The sequence below is a fragment of the Anopheles coustani genome, chromosome 3, assembly GCF_943734705.1.
Source record: "Anopheles coustani chromosome 3, idAnoCousDA_361_x.2, whole genome shotgun sequence".
Classification (NCBI taxonomy): domain Eukaryota; kingdom Metazoa; phylum Arthropoda; class Insecta; order Diptera; family Culicidae; genus Anopheles; species Anopheles coustani.
The window spans coordinates 16,255,031-16,274,210 of NC_071288.1; the positions used below are offsets into that span (position 1 = coordinate 16,255,031).

Genomic DNA, 19,180 nt, shown 5'->3' on the forward strand with positions numbered 1-19,180 from the left:
TCTCTCTCGCTCGGTCTATGCTGCTCGCCTAGCGGACGACCGGGGCTCGTATAAAATGCCGCTGGCACCGTAAATAAAACCTTAGTCCAAACTCCAGTCTCGTACCGTGCGCATTCCGTGTATTTCCGAGGTGGGTCTTCCTAGCCTTTCTAGTGCTTCTGTGAACAACGGTTTTTCCTCCTCCACCCGGGTTTGGGGGTTTCCTTCCCATCGAGTGCAATTTTTACTGTGGATCAAGTGGATGGTCGTGTGAATAGGACTACGGATTTTGGGTGCCTTTTGTTTCACTGGCGCATAAATTGTGTGTGTGTTTCGAAGGACTTCTTTCGTGGGTGAAGTGCACCCTGGCTAGACAGTTCTTTTCCCGCCCTTCGTTCTACTCCGCGCCCCACTCGTGACAGTTTGTGATTTTTCCGGCCTCTCCGGGGTTAGCGATTTGAAGTGTTGTTGTGGCTCGGGAAATCACTTTCCTCCACACCCTGTGCGAGTGTGTCGAATTGCATACAGTGCAGCATATAAAAGCACTCGCGTAAACAAATACGGGACAGAAAAATAGAACAAAAAAAACTGATTGCATGTTAAGAGCAGCTTAAGAACTCTTAGTGTTTTTTGTATGTGCTTTGTGGCTTTGGCTGACGAAACGCAGCACCGAAGTGGAAGTGTCGGACGATGAACTATTGTTATGCACCGGTGAATGAGAATGGAACCCTGTGTTCGATGTTGACGCAGGGTTTGGGAGTGCATGTTGAAAACATTGTGATCTGGAATCGCGTGAAAAAGGAGAAAAAACTTTGGCCAAAGATTAGAATTTGCAGATGTTGCAGATTGTGTGATTTGTTTGTAGTATGATCTTATTTGTTGAAAAACTATTTGGTGTTGGTTCTTCTCCAGTATGGTGTTCATCATCAGTAGATGAAAATGTGCTAAAACTTATCCCCTTTCTTTGGATTCGATTTGACCATGAAATGTTATCGATCCGACACCAGATGTTGATGGTCGTTGTTGATGATGCTGCAACTTACATGGGGATCATCTCACGCTTTTTTTGTTCATCTCCGAGCAAAAGGCAGCATTCCTAACCTCCATCAACGTGGTTTGCCTTGCGGTGCGAGTCCTTGCACTATACGAACTCAGAAGAGCGAGTTAACCTGTGCTGACGTCACACTTTCGATGCTCCCAGCGGTTCCAGCATCCAGCAGGGATGAACATGTACCAACTTTTTATCACAAATACCACCGCTTTTCCGGCGCATTCGCTGGTGCGGCTATGCTTTTCTCGCTTTCACTTTCGACATTCCCACTCGAGGATGCCACGGGGTTTACGAGGACCTATTTGAGATGTAATTCCGCATTGTGGAGGCTGCTTCTCTCATGGCGCTTTGCGCTATTTTCCTCTCCTTGTGGTGTGGCCCACGGAGCCTCCTTGGACGGTGCCCATGGTATCGATGCTTTTGCGCGATGCTGCGCGCGTACGTGCGTTGTCTCTTTTTTACACATCCCGTTCGCATTCGCGAACTCCCAGCGGGCGACGAAAACATTCCTCCACCCCGTGAGGGAATCCTCGCATTCCGTGGACCACGATGAGTCACTGCGGCATTCCTCGCATCCACCAATACACCGACACATCTGTGTGTGTGTGTGTGTGTGTGTGTATTTTGTTGGATGGTGGCAGACGATCGTCCATCCCGTTCTTCGGATATCGATCGGCGAGTTTCCATAACGCCTTGTTGGATGCTGGAAAAGAGCAGCAGCTGAGAAGAACCTAAACACGGTTGTAACAAGAGTTCAAGTGTCCTAGGATACGCTTCCTGCAACGGGGGGAAGCTCTCTGTTTTGTGTTCGCGCCATCTTTGCTCCCATTTCCCCCCTGTTTATTTTACTGAGAAAAAAAAACACGAACTTTCAGCAGGACTGCGGTGAGAAACTGACACTCATACCAAGGAGCCCGGCTGACGAAAGGAGTCGGTTCCGAAGGCTCCGATAATTTTGTCGCCAGCTCGTCTTCATTACGGTCGGTGGCACGGACGGTTGAAAGACGGGAAAACCTGTTAGTTGAGAGTGTGAAAATTTTCCTAAACTCTAGAATCTGTGCCACGGGAAAAGTGTTTCAAAGTATCGCGCCCCCCCTGTACCTCGGCGTTCTAGTGCGCGTTCCATGCAACAGTTGACCAGCAACCGAATTCTCTATCTTGCAGGTTGAGTTTCAAGAGTTTTCCACCTTTATTTTCCACCAAGAACATTACCGCGAAGCAGTGCAATTTGCTCGCTTACGAAGCAGCGACTAACCGAGTGTGTTCCGAAGCAGTGCTTTTTCGTTTTATTTCCGTTCGTTTGGTACGCATTTCCGTGCGAAAAGCACTCAGTGTTCGCTGTTCGGTTCGACCAATTACACAAAAGCTAAAACAAAATGGCTACATACGCAGCGTTCAAGCACGTCGAGCTGTACAATGTTGGAAACACCAAGAAAAGGTAAGATTTGGAGTGCTTCTCCGGGTTTGGAATATAAAACGGTTGCTTCAGATGAATATTAAACTCATCTAGGGTACAGTTACCTACTTCTAAAATCGCCAAAAATGATGTCAAATATGTACCGAAACATTTTTCCCCTTAATTGTTATGTCCTGTGCAATCACTCGACAATTTTATGTGCCAGGAATTTATTTTCCTCTTCGGTACCAAATCTGCCATAACCCCAAACCGAACCACAGCTGACCGACCTTCAAGGTTAATTTCATTTTTATGTTGATAAAGTAGCTGCTCGGAATCAAGCCATGTTCATGTAATGCTCCGTACTCCTCCGACCAATGAAATGTTCTATATATTTCCCCCCTGAAAGCACACCGCCTCCACCGACCTCGTCATAATTTGGGACGTCGGACGGAAAAGTTGAAATTGAATTGCGTCGGTTGAACACAAATCCCCGACCGAATGGGGGTCACTGAAGTGGGGGGAAGTTGCGTTGCGTTGGTACAAACTGTCGCCAACCGGGGTAAAAAGTCAAACAGGACATCGTGAAAAGCCCACTCGACGACCACACTGGCTGGGATGGGATGTCGTATAAATTAATTTCCTATGCAGCATAAATTCCGATGGATTCCGAGCGAGAGGGGGAGAAAAAATCATTAGAAATACAGCAGGGTGAGGTGTGTGCTGCACTGGTCTGGTCTGGTCTGGTCGCCGCACTTCAAAAAAACGAAGAAACATGGTGATTTTATTTATCTAGGTTCCATCGCAAGGACTTCGATAAAGTGCCAGGATTAAAGGCTAGCCCAAAAGCCTCGTGCAGCAAAAGCTCGGCCAGAAAAGTAGGCCAAAAGGAGGGGAAGGCAAGGTAAAAAAAGGAAGAAGATAGCCAAGTGGAAGAACTAACGCCTCCGCACCCTCGATGGTGTATGGCGATGGGCTTTGCTGGGTTAAGGGCACCGAGTGGCTATTAACATTATGCGAAGGATAATTTCGGGCTGCTCAATCGGTGGCCAGTTGGCTTTGGTGTTTCCTCCGTCTGCAGGATAGGATTGTGTTTTGTTTTTTAGATTGACCGGGGAGTTTGGTCGATTGCCCAGTTTAGAGGGTTTTTTTCCCACTAAGCGTAGTTTGTTGTGTCTGACCAAGAAAGGATTTAAGAACGTCGATTGTAGATCAAACGCAGGAAAAAAGCGAAGGGAATTTGTCGGGCCAATCGATCGATCTGTTGGCAAGTGAAGTGGTTCATCGAAAGTCTCCTTAAGTAGAATTTCTGCTTCTAGCTTTAGGAACAATTGGTCCCAAAGGGAGGTTTGGAATGGTGTCATGGTCAGCTTGCTTTTCTAATTTCGATAAGATGGTAATAGAGTTGGCAATGGAGTAGATGCTACACGATTTTTATTACCCTTCACTGCCGAGTTATATTCATTGATTGTTGGAAAACCCGGTTTGCTGTTTGTTTTCTGTTCATGCCACTCCCAAATACATGCCATTACTGTTCGATTTCATGTTGCTCTTTTAGTACCGTTTAGTCGCTTTCTAATGTTAATCTCACATTACGCGGTGCGATTTCCAGTACACGATAATTTCTCTCCACCGAACACTTTCATTCTGTTTGACCCAGCTTTGCTGGCCAGCCTTTCTCACCTGTTCACAAGCCCCCGCCCGTGTTGGAGTGGTGTATTTCGGTGATAAATTATTAATTTCTCGATTATTGCAATTACTTTCGCGGGCGGATGAGTTAGGCCAGCGCCAGCCTGTTAGTGTACCCTTTCTACTACTGTGGGGAGAAACGGTGGAAACGAGGGGTGGAACCGAATATAAACTAAATTTTCCTGTGTGTTTCTTCTTCTCCCGTCTGCCTGTGGAGGGGTTCAGTCCACCCTTCTCGCCATTCGCTACCGATTTGATCGATCGAATGCGCGCGCGCTATGGGCTTATGGGGCTATGCTCACGGTATGCTGCCCATCACGGTCAGTGGCGCCTCCCCATAATGTTTTTTTTCCCAGCCGCCAAATGGGTTTGCGTCTTTTTTCGAATAAAAAATGGGTAACCGGCACACAACCAGCCTCTCTGTTGCCACTCTCCCCGCTCCTCGTGGCTGGCTGACGTCTGGGGAGCTAAGATGGTTTACTTTTGTATTTACTTAACTCGGTTGTAAGACATGGGGCTGGAGAAAAGTGATGCGGTTACTGCATCACAACAAAAGAAAAGGGACATCGTGAATATTTGGCGCATAAATGGGTCCCTCGTCGTTGAAATAAAAGTATGGGGGCTTGTTCGTTTTAGAACTCTTTTCCCTCGGGAAGGTTATGCTCTGTTTACAAATCGGTGCCTTTTAAGAACGAACAAAACAGCGAAATTAAATGTTGCTCTAAGGAAGATACCATATAATTCAAGGCTCTGGCATTGATGTTACCGTTTTTGCATCGTTTGACGAACATATGCTAGCAAAGTTAAATATTAGCACAAAGCAAACCTTCCGCTAGCTTCAGGGACAGGTGATGGACCTCCCTCCCGGAGTATAAACATTCGGTCTTTATGTTTCACTTTCACGACCAACCTATCGGTTCCCGTCTACCGCGTTTGAACTGTTTGCCGATCAAACTGGAAGGGCACCTTTAATTAAGTCGAGCTACATACAACCCTTACCAAGGGTTTCCCTACCTTAGCTATGGGCTATACGAATGCAGGAATAAAAATAGGAGGCAGGTACATTCCCATCGAGCTTGGAGGCGAAAATTCTCATTTATATCTGTTGTCTTACGCTTATGACGTTTTCCTTTCGTTTCATCCACCGGAGGGGTTTGTTTCGCGTAGGTTTTCTTCACACTATTTTTTGCTGTACTATCGTGATTTATTGACCATTAAATGTATGTATAGAGCCGAGCCTCAGGTTACCTATCGTGGAACTAATTAGGGAGCCATTTCGAAGCTGTAGCTACAAAGTGTTGTAGTTATTATTAAATGCAGTTGCTGCAACAAAAACGTTGGTTTTAGTAAAAAACTTTAAGGTGATAAATATCTTTGATTTAGTCGACTAGAAACTTGTCGTTTTAACAGCAGTTGTTGCAGTTATTTAACCTTAATTAAATGGAAACATTTTTCTTAAAATGAATGATCATTTAATAGAAAACCCATCGCCTGTTAAGAGGCGATACGACAGGATTTTGCGCAAAAATTTCCGTTAGCGTAATTCGAAAATAAATGGTCACAAATTGTAACTCGATTTCGCTTCGACAAAATGTCGTTTTGACAAGTGATGATGTGCTATTTCTTTTTTTTTTCACGGCCATCGTTCATCGACCCCGAAAAGCGTTTCACGCCATTCCTTGCACGTGGCCTATATATCTAACGTTGCTCCATTTTCCTCGCACCGGCAACTTCCCAAAAACTAACAGGAGAAAAAAGAAATGGACTAAACATCGGGAACAGATTCCACCAATTACGGATAATTACAAATGAGCTGCTGCATTTTCGGGAGTCACCGACACCGCACGCTTGGCCACATCAGACCCGACCGGAAGTGGACGATTTCTGCCCCCCCCTCCCCCCCCCCCCCCCCCTTCTCACTTCACCCACTACCATCATAGTTTTCCCTTTTGGCAACCATTTTTTGTTTTGTTTTTTTGTTGAAGAACGTGTCGTTGACCACCGAAAGGCGCTTGATGATGGCACTATTAGGCTTGGCCTGGTGAACATTAAAATGGAGCCACACATAGACAGATACTGTACGAAGCGGGAAAATACAAAAAAATCGGATCTGAATCACTCCGGAACCGCAAACCCACTGTCCCATGAGCGTGTGTGTGTAATACATTCATTAGCAGTGAACTTTCATCGCGTTTTCGGTTCGGTCGGTTTAACTTCACCACCCCGTACCAACTCCCGCCCCCCGTCACCACTCTCAGAAGACAAACGGAACAAACAAAACATAAAAGTACGACCACGTCTGCGGACACGTGTTATGAGCTTTTAATTTTTCGGACAAGACCCACCGGGCTCCCCGATTTCACGTGAATGGGTTTCGCTCGGAGGGGGTCGTTTTGCATTCTTTTTTTCTACTTCTCTTCCCCTCTCGATAGTGCTGCGTTTTTATGCAAATGAGGTTATGATTGTAACTGTCATAAAGTAATATGCGAGCATAACCGATTCACAATCCCTACCCCATTCGGAGCAGCGGAACATTTGATTCCAACGCAAACCGAGACGACCCCCCCGAAGGAGCGATGAATAATTAAAAGCATGCATTACACATACGCAAATTCCTTAGCATATGAAACCATTGGGTTCGGAAAATAAACAGGCGCAAGCTTTTACTGCCAGTGGCGCAGCAGACAGAAGCAACTGTTCTTTTCCGCCGACCCTTTGCTTTTATTGCAGGCCCTTTCCTTGGAGGCCTTAGGGATGTGCTCGTTTGTGCACTTGCTACTAGTACGGCGGATAAACAATTAATTATTGTTGTCTGTTAACCGGTGGCTAGTTTCCTACGCTCACGTGTGCCTCAAAAGCATCGAAGACACTTGCTAAGGGCGCGTCGGAAAGACAAGGTTTACGCATAAACGCAAAAGCGCTTTCCCGCTGTCAAACAAATATACACATTTTAAAGCCCCCGGTTTTGATCGTGCCCCGATTGCGACCACCTACCGATTTTTGTGATGCTTTGTGTGTTTGTAATGTTTCGTTTGTTTCTTCCCCGGACGGTCCGGCTTTCGGCCGCGATGTGTAACGGCTTTCCAGCCATATTTCACAGATTGGGGCCATTTTTCTTCGCCACGATTACGATCGCGAGCGAGATTTCTTAGCGCTTTTAGTGGCTTGCGTTTTGATGATGATTTTCATAAATGACCCCCGTGGTTTGAAATTTATAACCCGTTACCCGCGGTGCGCTTGTTCGTTTCGCCCCTCCCCAGAGGAAGCAGTGAAAGTGTTACGTTTACGTTGCTCCGGGTACCGTTTCGCTGTTCGATTTGGAAAACTGTCAAAAAAGTCAAAATATTACCGCAACCGGCACAACATTTCACCGACTGTATATGCAAATAATGTGTAAAGCTTAGTGTCTAATTTTGCTTCTTTTCTTGTTTTCTTCTCTGTTGTAGGTAAGTGGACACGAAAACGATCTCAACGATTGGCCATTTCCTTCCGGTGGCACGCCGTATGTGATGTGAGAAAGTTAAATTTTCTTCCCCCCCTCCCGAACCGCCGAATGGAGCTTCCTGCAGCCTTCGCGGACAGCAAAGGAACACAACAAAATACGCAACCGGACAAATTACTCGTACCTGTCAAAACTTCCACCACTATCTTCATCATTCATTGCACACCCGAAGAACGGAGGACGGCTGTGGGGAGCACCCGAAGAGCGGGTGGTTGAGGGATCTTGCCCCCAAGGGTTGGCGGATAATCGGGTGCGCGTTGAAAAATGCGCGCACCCAGCAAAGAGGAAGCCCGAAAAGAAGCAGCAGAGTCGACACACGGTCTGTGATGTGTGGGGCTAATGTTAACTGTCTGGTAACGACCATTTCCTCACCTGGCGAAGACCCAAAACGTCAGCCCTTTTTGTCAGCGAGGCAGGGAGAAGGGAAGTCTGGTAGTCCACTTTGGGTGCGCCTGCGATCTCACCTATCGGGAAGAAGGTTACCGGAATGGCGTTAGTTTGTTTCCATTTTGTTAGCTTGTCACGAGATAAAAAGGTGACGGCGGTAAGGAAGGAAGGAAGGAAAGTAGAGCTATACAGCCGTGTCCCCTGCCGAGGAAGGTGTGTCAGGTCCGAAGGGATACACCGAGGTCGTAGAAATAGCCTGCAGCAAGTAGTAGCAGCACCCCGAACATGTCCGTGAGCGTATGCGGACGCGAAGTCACCGTAAATCGGTTAAAGAATACATGCACGAACAGGAAGTCCACTGTCGTCGGCGAGAAGATTTGTAGCATCTACGTGTCCCGAGTCCGAGTGGGATCCGAGCGGCTGACGAGCAGAAGGTGAATTCCGAGATAATTTAAATGGAGATGGAAAAAACAACGGGACACTGAAATAGATTCCTCGCAACATGGCATACCAGATAAAAGTGGTTCTTCTCTTCGGATGCTCCAAATTGGTTCATTCCACTGAGTTTTACCGGGCTTATGCTAACGGGAATCCGTTAAACCTATTTTACATGGTGCCACATTGTATTTGTTAATTATAAAGCCGTACTTAAATAGGATTTGTTTTCGGCTGTGCGTCATTCGCTGCTCAATCACGCTTTGGCCAAGAAGTTTTCCCATCCTCTCCCGATGAGTTACTTGTCCCCAACGGTGTATAGTTGCTTACGTCGGCCTGTAAAATTGTAATTAGACAAGCACACAACGAACAATCAGTTCGTTTGTCCATTCTCACACAACGAATCGTTCGGCCTCGAGTGATCGCGCGCGTTAGAATTAGTTTCAAGCCGTCAAAATTCCACTGAACCCAAGTCGTGACAACCGATGGTGTGCGATTAAGCGGCCAAGCAACTACCATTTGGTGGTTAATTTAATTAAATTATTCCCCCACGTTCCGAATCGGCCGGGAGGGACAAACATTAAAGGAATGCCGACCATCAGGTTGCTACCAGCTGGCCCTAATTAGTCAATGCACACTGGCAAGTGACAGTCGAACAGAGGATTTCCATAAGCGACCCAACCCACATTTATGATTCCTCCTCGAGGCCGTATGAAAGATGCCCGTCGGGAACGCGGCCCTTTGGTGCGATCAATCATCTTTTCTAAGCTCACCGTTTCGACTACTTTCACCCGTTCTTACCGGCATTAGTCCGGGGGATGGTCTGCTACAAAATGGGTTTTACAACGCGCCTGCTATTGCTCTTAACGGCTTCCTCTCAGGCCCTTTTCCTGGCGAATTCGAATTGCACTAAGTGTTTGTGTGGGTCGATGAATGATGACAATGCTACCGGGCGTAGCTTATGGAAATACGACGTCGAACTGTTCCTCCCAACATTGGTGTTGCGTGTTGCCTCTCCCATGTGTGTGTGTGTGTGTATAGAAAACGAGGGAAATTGAAATTTTGACAGTTTTCCTTAAACGTTTGAGAAATGATAGCGTGAACGAGATAAATCTTCACACCTTCCCGCGGGTTGAGTGTGTAGAGGTGTGGGGTTGGAGAAACACGATCGTGTTCGCACGCCAAAGGGTGGATGATCGCCAATTTTCCTCGCCGTCTGCTGAACCGGTATGCGCGGTTTTTAACATCTTGTTCATCGTTGTAGGCGAGAGTGTGATCAGTTGTTCGCGATAAAGGGAGAGAGGCGGGAGTGGTGGTTTTTCGTTTTAGAAAATGGCCTTCTGTTTGCCCATCTCGTGCCCTGGTATCGTTACTGCTAGCTGGTGTGTCTGTAATGAAGTTGGCTGTCGATTATCATACACCGGGAGCAATGGAAAATGGAATCTTGCCTCTAGTTAAGGGGGGGAGACTGCGAACATTAATCATAAGGTTGGAAAAAGGCTTTCTGCTTCTTGCAGCGCGCTCTCGGCGTGTGCATTATTGGCGTGCGACGACGGTGGTGGTGGCAGCTGCAGTAAGCCGGCATCTCGCCGGCCACCGTAGACTTAGGCCCTCGACCTACACACAACACAACACATCGCAAAGTACACGGAAACTTTCCACTAAACGAATGCTTCTTTTCGCTGCACTAATGCACACACAATGCTTTGGCAACTAATCTCGAGGCCGAGGGGGTCTTTCCCGACGGAAAGTAACTGGATTAGGAGAAATCATAATTTGGCCTGCGAGTGTGGAAGCGAGAAAGATTTCTTTCTTTTTTTGATAAATGATCAATTTAATGGCCAAGATTTTCCTCCGATTCGCTTAGTATAAACGGGTGGTCCCGTTTGTAACCGATTGGATTTTTGATGGTTTTTATGTGGCCTTAATGAACGATTTCGTTTCACTTGCGCGATATGATGAATCATATTGCACCGGGAAAGCCGAGGTGCATCAGCATTTTTCCTCCATTTGTCTTCTCTCTCCGCACGCTTGATTGCCTGTTGCGCATCGACGTCGTTTCTCAACCCCGCTGTCCAATTTAACGATTTGCCATTAATTTTCCTCTCCCCGGAAGTTGGAAGCGAAAGTCAGGTGTCGGGAGAGATAAGGTTGGCCCAATTCGGTGTTGCCCGGAATTTTACGAACTAATCTTCGATGTCAACGCGCGAGATCACCTTCGCTCCGGGGCGAATATCTTAATTAACGGGAACCATAATCAAACGATGGCCGTTTCGGGTTTGGATTCGGTTCACGCCCTTAGCACTCCCCGGCTCCTCTTCAGTCTGGTGCGCAGGTGTTGTGGAGTGGTCCGAAATTCATCACCTTGCCTTGAATCGAAACCTGCCCGTCGGCTCAGCCGCGAAGACTGATATGACTTTATCACCAAAAATCAGCTTCCATAAATTTACGCTCGCGAGCTCCGTTGAAAGAAGTGGGTTCCCAGTGTCTGGCTGGCCGCCTTTGCCTTGGATGATCCTCGGGGGCACCAGAACAACCAGGGATGCTCAATTTTAGATCTTCGATTGGCGCTTTAAATGGGTGTAATAAAATGTTAATCATTTGGTAATTTATTTACCGATAAACTTTATGACTTCTCCCAGGCAACGTTGTAGGCGCGGAGCGGAGTTGGACATGCTTAAACTTTTACTTCGGTGTGTGTGGGAAGAAAAACAACACCGCTCGAGGAATGTGCTCATTTTCCGCAAACTTGTTCGGTCCCATGCAGGAAGAAGCTGCATATGAGCGCGCACTCTAGTGAACCTGTGAAGGCAAACATCTGAAGAGCCTCCGGAGATGAGAATCTCGTTGCCATCTCTATTATTTTAATTAATTTTAGCATGGCGTGCGGCCAAGCCCGACTTCTTCGGCGTCCGATGCGATCTTCTTCCGGACTTCTCCGAACCTGAACCCCGAACTCGAAAGCGTACGCCTCGAACTCGAGCGCGACTCAACACGATCGCGATGCAATTAATTAAATCGAGAAATTTACATACCTATGCGCCCCGGCTCGGCTGCTGCCCTGGTTATCGTAAAACTTCATCTTGCGCGTTTTCCCCCCCAAGCGCGCGAGCCTATCTGCAGTCATTGATCTTCGAAGCCTCCCGACGGAGCCGAATGGTAGATTTTTTTCCCCCCGTCTTTTGTTTCAACCGTGGCGAGGTGTGGTAGCTCGGGTTTTTTGCTTCAGTATCTCATTCCGATTAGCTGGGGAGGGAATTCCATAGTGCGGTTTTCCACGCCATTCCCCCCAGTCTCCGAGTGCAATGAGGAGCGAAGAAAAATAAAACACAGTCATCTCTTATGGCACACCATAAATTATATGCCACTTTTGTTGCGGTGTGTTCGTGGCCTAGACGAAGAGTTGTTTCCACCGCGACGGGCAGGGCTAGTTCCCTCTTCCAATAAGTGACGTATTGAGTATCACTGGAGCTTGCTTGCTCTGGTAATTTATCCCCCAGGCGCAGACATATTCGATAGTGTGCTTTGTGGCTTTAACAAGCCCTCGACGGGTTTTCCACCAAGTCGACGGATCGTCTTGCCTTCTTTCGTCTTACTTCAATCGCATTTCCGACTGGAGTACTTGAGCGCACGAGCTCCACATTTGATCGTCGTTGGTTGGCCTTAGCCGCGATAACTAATCATCCCCACCGCACGGGCCCTTTTGTGGGGAGTGTCGCGGCAAGAACTCCGACATTATCACTTCCCGTAATTGTCTGCGTAATCGGGCTGGTTCTCTGCTCCGACATTACCTAGTTCTTGCGGTTTCCGCGGTTCCTGTGGCTTGGACATACACTTGCCCCAGCGAGAACCAAGCGAGTGGGCATTTCCTAGTCCAACCCTCCGCTTGTCATGTTTAATTTTCTTCTCGTCTATACCAATGTGTGCGGTCTCCAAGCTGTAGCGCCACGGTGCGCGCAAAGAGCTCTGAGCGTCCACTCCTTGCGGTTAATGGGCGTCATGATGGTTAGCTCGCTGCACATGTAACGAGGGGAGAAAAGCAGGCCACCAGACAGACAGGGCATGGGCATGGACGCGCTGCATTCCACCGCAGAAATCATGTTATCATGTCAGCCCTATCAGCTGTTAATGGAGACAGGTTGCTGCCGTGAGCAACCAATGCGCTGGAACGGTTACACAGCAGCAGTGAACAGATCCTCGAATCGGACGATAACATTGTACAAAGTTCTCGTCGGATTAATATTGAATGTCAACTTCTGAACTTGGAAAGTTGGTGTCGGGGTTTGACTAATGTCTCAGATATCTTGTAAACGCCATGTTTGGGTTTAAGAGACAACGTTCCTCGAGATCCTCTACTACACATTGCAGCTATTCAAGGAACCAATACCAGCTATCGGGAGTGTTGCATGATTCAAGTTTGTTGCTAGTAACCTTAAAGTTGCCTCAATCACCCTAGAGCGTCCATTTGGGGGAGAGTTTCGCCTTTTTTACTTTCCTCCATATTTCGTTTTATGGCCAGAGATTAATTCTATTGGTGCAATAAATCGCGCTCAGATAGGTGAGATTTTATAACACTCTTTTTTAGTGGGTTTTATCCGAAAATCATACAATATTGGGGATCTGTTGTTTCTAAGTCGCTATCATCTCTGTGTCGGGAACATTACTCAATTAAACTACTTTCTATCGGCAAATAAAAATAAAACGCAGGGAACAACGTGGTACGTTCAATGAACCTCTTCTGCCGTGCTTAGCTTTGTTTTGGTTTGGGTATCTTCCCTTTCCTTTGTACACTGATACCGAAGCACCACGTTAATCCGCTTAGTTGGCTCCGTTTGGTGCAATAGTACTTCGTCTATTGGGATTTTCCAATGGCGACCATTCTGTCTGGAAAGCCTCTGCCTCAGAATGGTTCACTAGTTTCAGCTGGGAAGCTCCATAGCTGATGTACGATTGCGGGCTTGTGTCGGACAGTGGGAGCAAACGGAGGAGCGTGGGGTTCGTTCCGAAGTGTAACGAAACGATTGAAGTTTTCGATTGAAAAGTAACTGGAAACCACTGGCATGGAACGGGAAGGTTTTATGGTTAAGCCATCGCAAGTCTTCTCTCCGCCCAGCGGATAAGGGCTTAGCCAACACATCTGGTTGTAGAACAAACTCCAGTTCAACCGTGGCTGTTTGTGGTACTGCACGGGACTTACGTTAATACGATTTTGAACCATAAACAGAGCTCCGGTTCCAGGGAACACTTACGGTAGTTCTCAGCATTTCCGCGGTTGGCAATAGCGTTTTCCGTGGATTCCCAAGAACTTCTGACGTATCTTCTACGCCACGCTCACTCCTCCGATGGGTGCTATTTATTCCGCATTGGCCTGGTTTCCGTGTGTCGCCGGGAATCGGATTTTGCGCCGGCCGAGAACCGGGAACCTAAAACGATGGCGCACATTCTTGGAAGTAGTTCATTTGAAGGTTCCATGCCTTCTTTTTTGTGAACCATTTTGTTGCCTGCTGCGGAAGAAGCGAACGAGTAAGTTAGGCAAGTAGTTGTTGGACCCTTCGGAACACAAACTATCGCCTTTTCGTCGACGGTCGTCTCGGATTGATGCGACAGAAATAGATTCTCCCGGCCGAGGAGGTAAGGAACCCATACTTTTACGACCAGAACGGTGTGAATAGGTTTTGGCCACGAGGGTGAGAGATTTGTCTTCCGACTTCCAGCGATTGATGTGCCTTCGCTTGGCCGTGGTTCCCGAGAATTGGAAGGATTACGATTGGTGATTTGTTTACGATGATGCGCGGTGGAATATGGGGCTTGCGATGGAGGGGTTTAGTTGGACAGAAGGGGTTCGAATGGAATGTTTGCGGTGAAAAATGGTTTCAACAAAGACATGTCACGGGAATGTTTAATGATTAGCGTGTTAAATTGTGAGCTAGTCGTACTGTAGGATTGTTTACTAACGTGGAGGTATGAGGAATGGTATTTACACAAAGTGTTTGTTTTATTCCGGACAGTTTGACAAGCATGACGGTAAATCTTAACAGTAAAACATACTTCATGGTAGTTCTCTTTTATAGAACAAATGAGTTTGGCATATCAATAATATATGTAATAATGCGAATAGTATTTTCCTCCTGTACTAAATTCAGAATTCTGTTCTGAACCTAGTCCCCGTTCAGGAAACGAACGTTCAAAGGGCATTGCTAATAACCATTCCCATGTGGGAAGTTCATTGTCATGCAATGGCTGCCGGTGGGTGCAGCCTTACTTTTTTTTTAAACTCCCTCTTCCGGACAGAGACGGTTCCAGTCCCGCCACCGTAGTTGACCTGGCGCCGTCCGTGGCCCTGCCCCAGAGTACTTTTTCTTGACTTTCCCAGGGCCCCCGGGTCAACTGTCGGAAAGGGTTTGCCTTCCCAACCTATTCGCGCGGCAAGAAAGTAGAGGTTTCGCGACTAAAATTACCATACCGGGTATGTGGCGTGCAACTTTAGCCGAAACCCGCTTGGTAGTGGAGCAACTTGTCTGGCCCGTCCGTGAGGCAGACGATGGAAACAGCCGGTTGCACTTGCAGAAGCATGCAACTATGCTCCCCTTTTGGTCTCGGACCCAGGCTAACCGTTCTCGGTTGGTTTGAGTTGCCTCACGGCCCCCCTCATGGTGTTTCTAAGCCCCTTCGTGGTTTAGGCTTCAGAACTCGGCCGGTTTCGCATTGAACCCCGGAGCACACGCTCCCGACACGCCTCTGGGCGAGTGTTTAGTGTTTAGCGGTGGATCTATAAATAGCCGTGTCACGTGTTCCGTGACAGGCGACCGCGTTAGTTTTTCTCGCAGCGCTTGTTGAACTCCAACTTTTGACGCAAGCGAAGATGCGCTACGATGAGGCCGGGTCCTCCTAGGCCTATCTAGGAAGTAACATCGATGATCTCGTTGCAATGGACGATAACCATAAACGAGTTGACGAGACGAGAGAGAGAGAGTGTCTGTTTATTGCTCCAGTCGGTGCTCCATTCGCGGCCCGTTTCTGTTTGGGAGTGAGAAGTGGATGAATTAAACGTTGAGAAACACTCCGAAACTCCGACCACGACTAGAAAGGGCTCTGTAAGACGTAAACGGACAGAAACGAAACGGCTCGGTGTGTTTTATCGCACTTTTCCAATCGAGAATTGATTGTGGTTCTACCGGGCCGACCGACCAGCAACAACACATGCTTGGTCCAACGCCGCGCGCCTAGAACCGACCTCTCTGCTAGTCCTCAGCATAGGAGTGAGCACTCCCAGCACTCCGATGCACCGAATGGGGTGTTGCTGTTACACCGTGTGTGCCTTCGTTTACTTAAAAATAGCTCTGGAAAAACTCTTTCCATGGTGTGGGTGTCCCATCGTGTTGCGGTAGTCCAATTGGATGGATGGCGATTGGTGGCCGTGCCTTGGCCATAGGTGCGGTTCATTGAACTCCAGCATGGACACAAAACAAACGGGCTACTACGGGCCCTTCGCTAAGGGAAATGACTTAAGTTTTTCCCTTTCCACTGCTCTGCACACATCTGTGATTGCTCGCCTGACACCTTCCGCCTGTTGGGGTCCCTCCCCAGAAGCTCTTGTACCCCTCCCCATATCGGACCCACACGTCATTATTTATCGTTAAGCGCGAAGCGGTGGTGTAGGGTGCATATATAGACGCCCTTTCCTTGTCATCAATCCGGCACATTTTCCCCAGACCCAGGGAGTGTGATGATCAATCAGGGTAATATTTCCACTCGCGTATCACGAAGTAGTTGGCTTATCTTTTTATGGTGAACAATTAGAATCTCCACTATCTTTACGATTGCGTGGATAAACGCCCTCCCTTCGACGGACGCCTCTCTTTCGCTTGATGACGAGTGGCATCGAAATGGCACCAAAGGCGACAGTATAGCGTTACGAGGCTCGTTCGCGTTTGTGTTGTGTCTATCTTGTTGCAGGCAATTTATATTAATGGACCTCGCAATAGACACGAACCCGTGAATGACTAATTGGTTGTGCCTTCCCCCGGTGGGTGCGAGATGAAAAATCGCTTGTCAACCCGGACAGGCATGAATTATGCTCCGAGGGGTTTCTTTTTAGTTTCCTTCCACTCCACAAACTTGGGCAATTATCCACTCTTTTCGCGTGTCTTTAGGAAAGTTTGCGCATCGAAATTAATTACTTCCTGAGGTACCTCTTTTTTCCTTTTGCATTTCCTTTTTCGCGAGACACACAAAAAAAAGGGGAATCAATAAAGTCCCAATTGATTATGGCAAATTTGCAAAAGATTTAGGGTTGCCCAGGGTTTGTCGATCGTTTCCTCGTACCCTTCGTACCCGGTTCGGGGACCCATCAGTTCGCGGATGTTTAACGTCGCACGAACTCTAACAACCCCTATCTGGCACCATCATTCAATTTCAGCTTTTGGTTCCCAGAAATTTGGAAATCAATCCTCCGCGAACCGAACGGCCGAATGAACCCGGTGCAAAGTGGATGGATCTTCCGGCCATCGATGGCATATCGAACGGGTCAATTCAAACCCCGGGTCTCTCCCCGTGTTTGGAACCGAGACCCCCCACAGGTGGCGTGAATCGTGCGACAAGGCACAAGAGGAAGAGTAGAAAAAGTAAAAATCCCCACCGAAATCTTTCACATCCTTCGAAAATACGTCTCCCCGTGGCCCATTCCTTCTCGCCAGTGTGTCCGCCGAAAATTAGCCACTTCCCTTTCCCATTTTCACCCCGAGCAAACGCGAACCCGAATTAATCTAAAACACCGAAACCACCAGCACCACCAGACCTTAATCCGTTAACCAATCATCTCACCAGCGGGAAAGATGTGTGTTCCGAGGGTGGTCCGCAGGTGAAGGTTCGCCCGGTCCCGTTGGAACTCCTTTCTTTTAAATGGAGGAACCCCATTAGGATGGGGGGCAGTGTTGCAGTGTTCTACTCCGTACTATCGGTGTTGTGTTTTTGTCTTTCTTTCCCCTTCTCGTATCTCAAACTATGTATGAAGCGCCGATCGTAAGATTGTGTTGCAACGCGGTGTAATTTCTTCATGACTTTCGATGCGACTCATTACACCGCGCTATCTCTTCATACTTCCCGTTGGCTTTTGATTTTTTTCCGCCCACCGAAGGGCGCTCGCTTCCATTAGCTGTCACTAATCAGCATCAATTAGAGAACTTCAAACGCAAACGCGAACGAAGTGGATGGGCTCAACCGCAGTAAAAGTTTTCCCCTTTCGTCGACCCCCGCGATGGAGAGCGATTGCCAGCGCGAGAGAAGCGTATTTGATTTCCTCCGATTGCGCACCGAAAGCCAAGAAAGCTCAACTCAATGCACCCACTATTCAAACGTCGTCCGACGTTGACCTCCTCCTTGTGTTGTGGTATCTTATCCCGTGGCTAGTTTTCTTCTAATGGTGCTGCAAAAAATAAATAAAACTCATCCAGGGGGAAAAAAGTTGAATCAAATCAAACAACAACACAACGGTAACAAAACGCGCCACAGGAAGTGGGCTGTAAAAACTTTAACAACCTTCCTTGTTGGCCCCGGTCTTGCCCGTTAGAGTGCGGCCCGTCTGTGAGACATCACTGCTCGATCGTGGCCGTACGGCATTTTCCTCTTTTCACCCCCGTGGTGATCGCGAAAACTGTCTCGATCTCGCGAGCGCAAGTCACATTAAATTAAATCTGCACCATTTGCAACTTGACGCCCATCTGCGCCGCCGTCGCGATCGACGGCAGCTGGCAAATGGCCGCCGGCGCCTTGTGGGAAATGCATCGGAGTGTGGTCCATTTTCCCCACCCCACGCTGCAAGCGATCAATCGAGCCTCCATCGATGCAAGATCCGGCCGGACAGACGATCGAACAAATTGATCCTTTTTGATTTCCACGCTCCGACTGGCCGGACGGGGACGGGGTTGATGTTGTCGATGTTGTGGGGGCGCACGTGTCTGTAATGGGGTTGTTGCAACAAAGCGAATGCGATATCGAATGTCCCATTACCGTCCCAGCTGCACCGAGGGGATGCGGGATTTATTTCCCGGTGGGCACAACTGTCGTAAAATTAGAAGTTGTTAAACACAAATAAACGTTTGTGTAATTTTAGTGTCGATTTAAAAAGAAACAACATCTAAGGTGTTTTCAAGTGTGTGCTATAAAAGTAACCGCTTGAAGGTGAGGGTTTATTCCGCCCGTTGTCTGCATAACTTTGTACCGTGTACTGATCCACATTGAATTGGATATATGAAATTAAATGTTTATGGCACACTTTTGAAGCGGGTGAAACTTTTACCCTTTTTTGTGATGGACGTTGCTCACTTCAACTACAAGCAGTTGCACGTGTTTTCCTGCTTTTCGGGAATGGTAGATTGTTGTCGGTCACCCCATTCACCCCAAAGTCCAAGCGATCAATTTAACACAGCGGTTTGTACGAATGTGCTCCAATTTTTTTTTGTTAAACAAGCAAGTAGAAAGGGCGAAGCGCGATCGACTTTAGCAAATCCTGTAAATCACCTTCACCAGCGCAAACCACACTTTACTGCCAGTCACGGTTCGCCGATGCGATTGCCATTTAGTCGCTGGTAAGGCGGGCCAACAACACCGGGAGCGAAGGGGGAAAATTGGATGATCTTTTCGCGCGAGTGAAAGTCAACCAGCGTGTCGTCGAAAGTTGGGCGCTCGCTCTTCGGTCTTCACTCATTGCCACATCGACCCCGACGTTCCCGGAGGAAAATTA

The 19,180-nt window shown here is 47.7% G+C and overlaps 1 protein-coding gene across 1 annotated transcript in view; it reads left to right on the forward strand.

Annotated features, from left to right (window-relative positions):
• Positions 1-2,360: 2,360 nt before the first annotated feature.
• LOC131260505 (microtubule-associated protein Jupiter) overlaps positions 2,361-19,180 on the forward strand; it is a 34,323-nt gene continuing 17,503 nt past the window's right edge. The window contains exon 1 of the mRNA XM_058262246.1: positions 2,361-2,468. Within this exon, the coding sequence (XP_058118229.1) occupies positions 2,407-2,468 (62 nt within the window). The 5' untranslated portion in view covers positions 2,361-2,406. The remainder of the gene's footprint in view (positions 2,469-19,180) is intronic.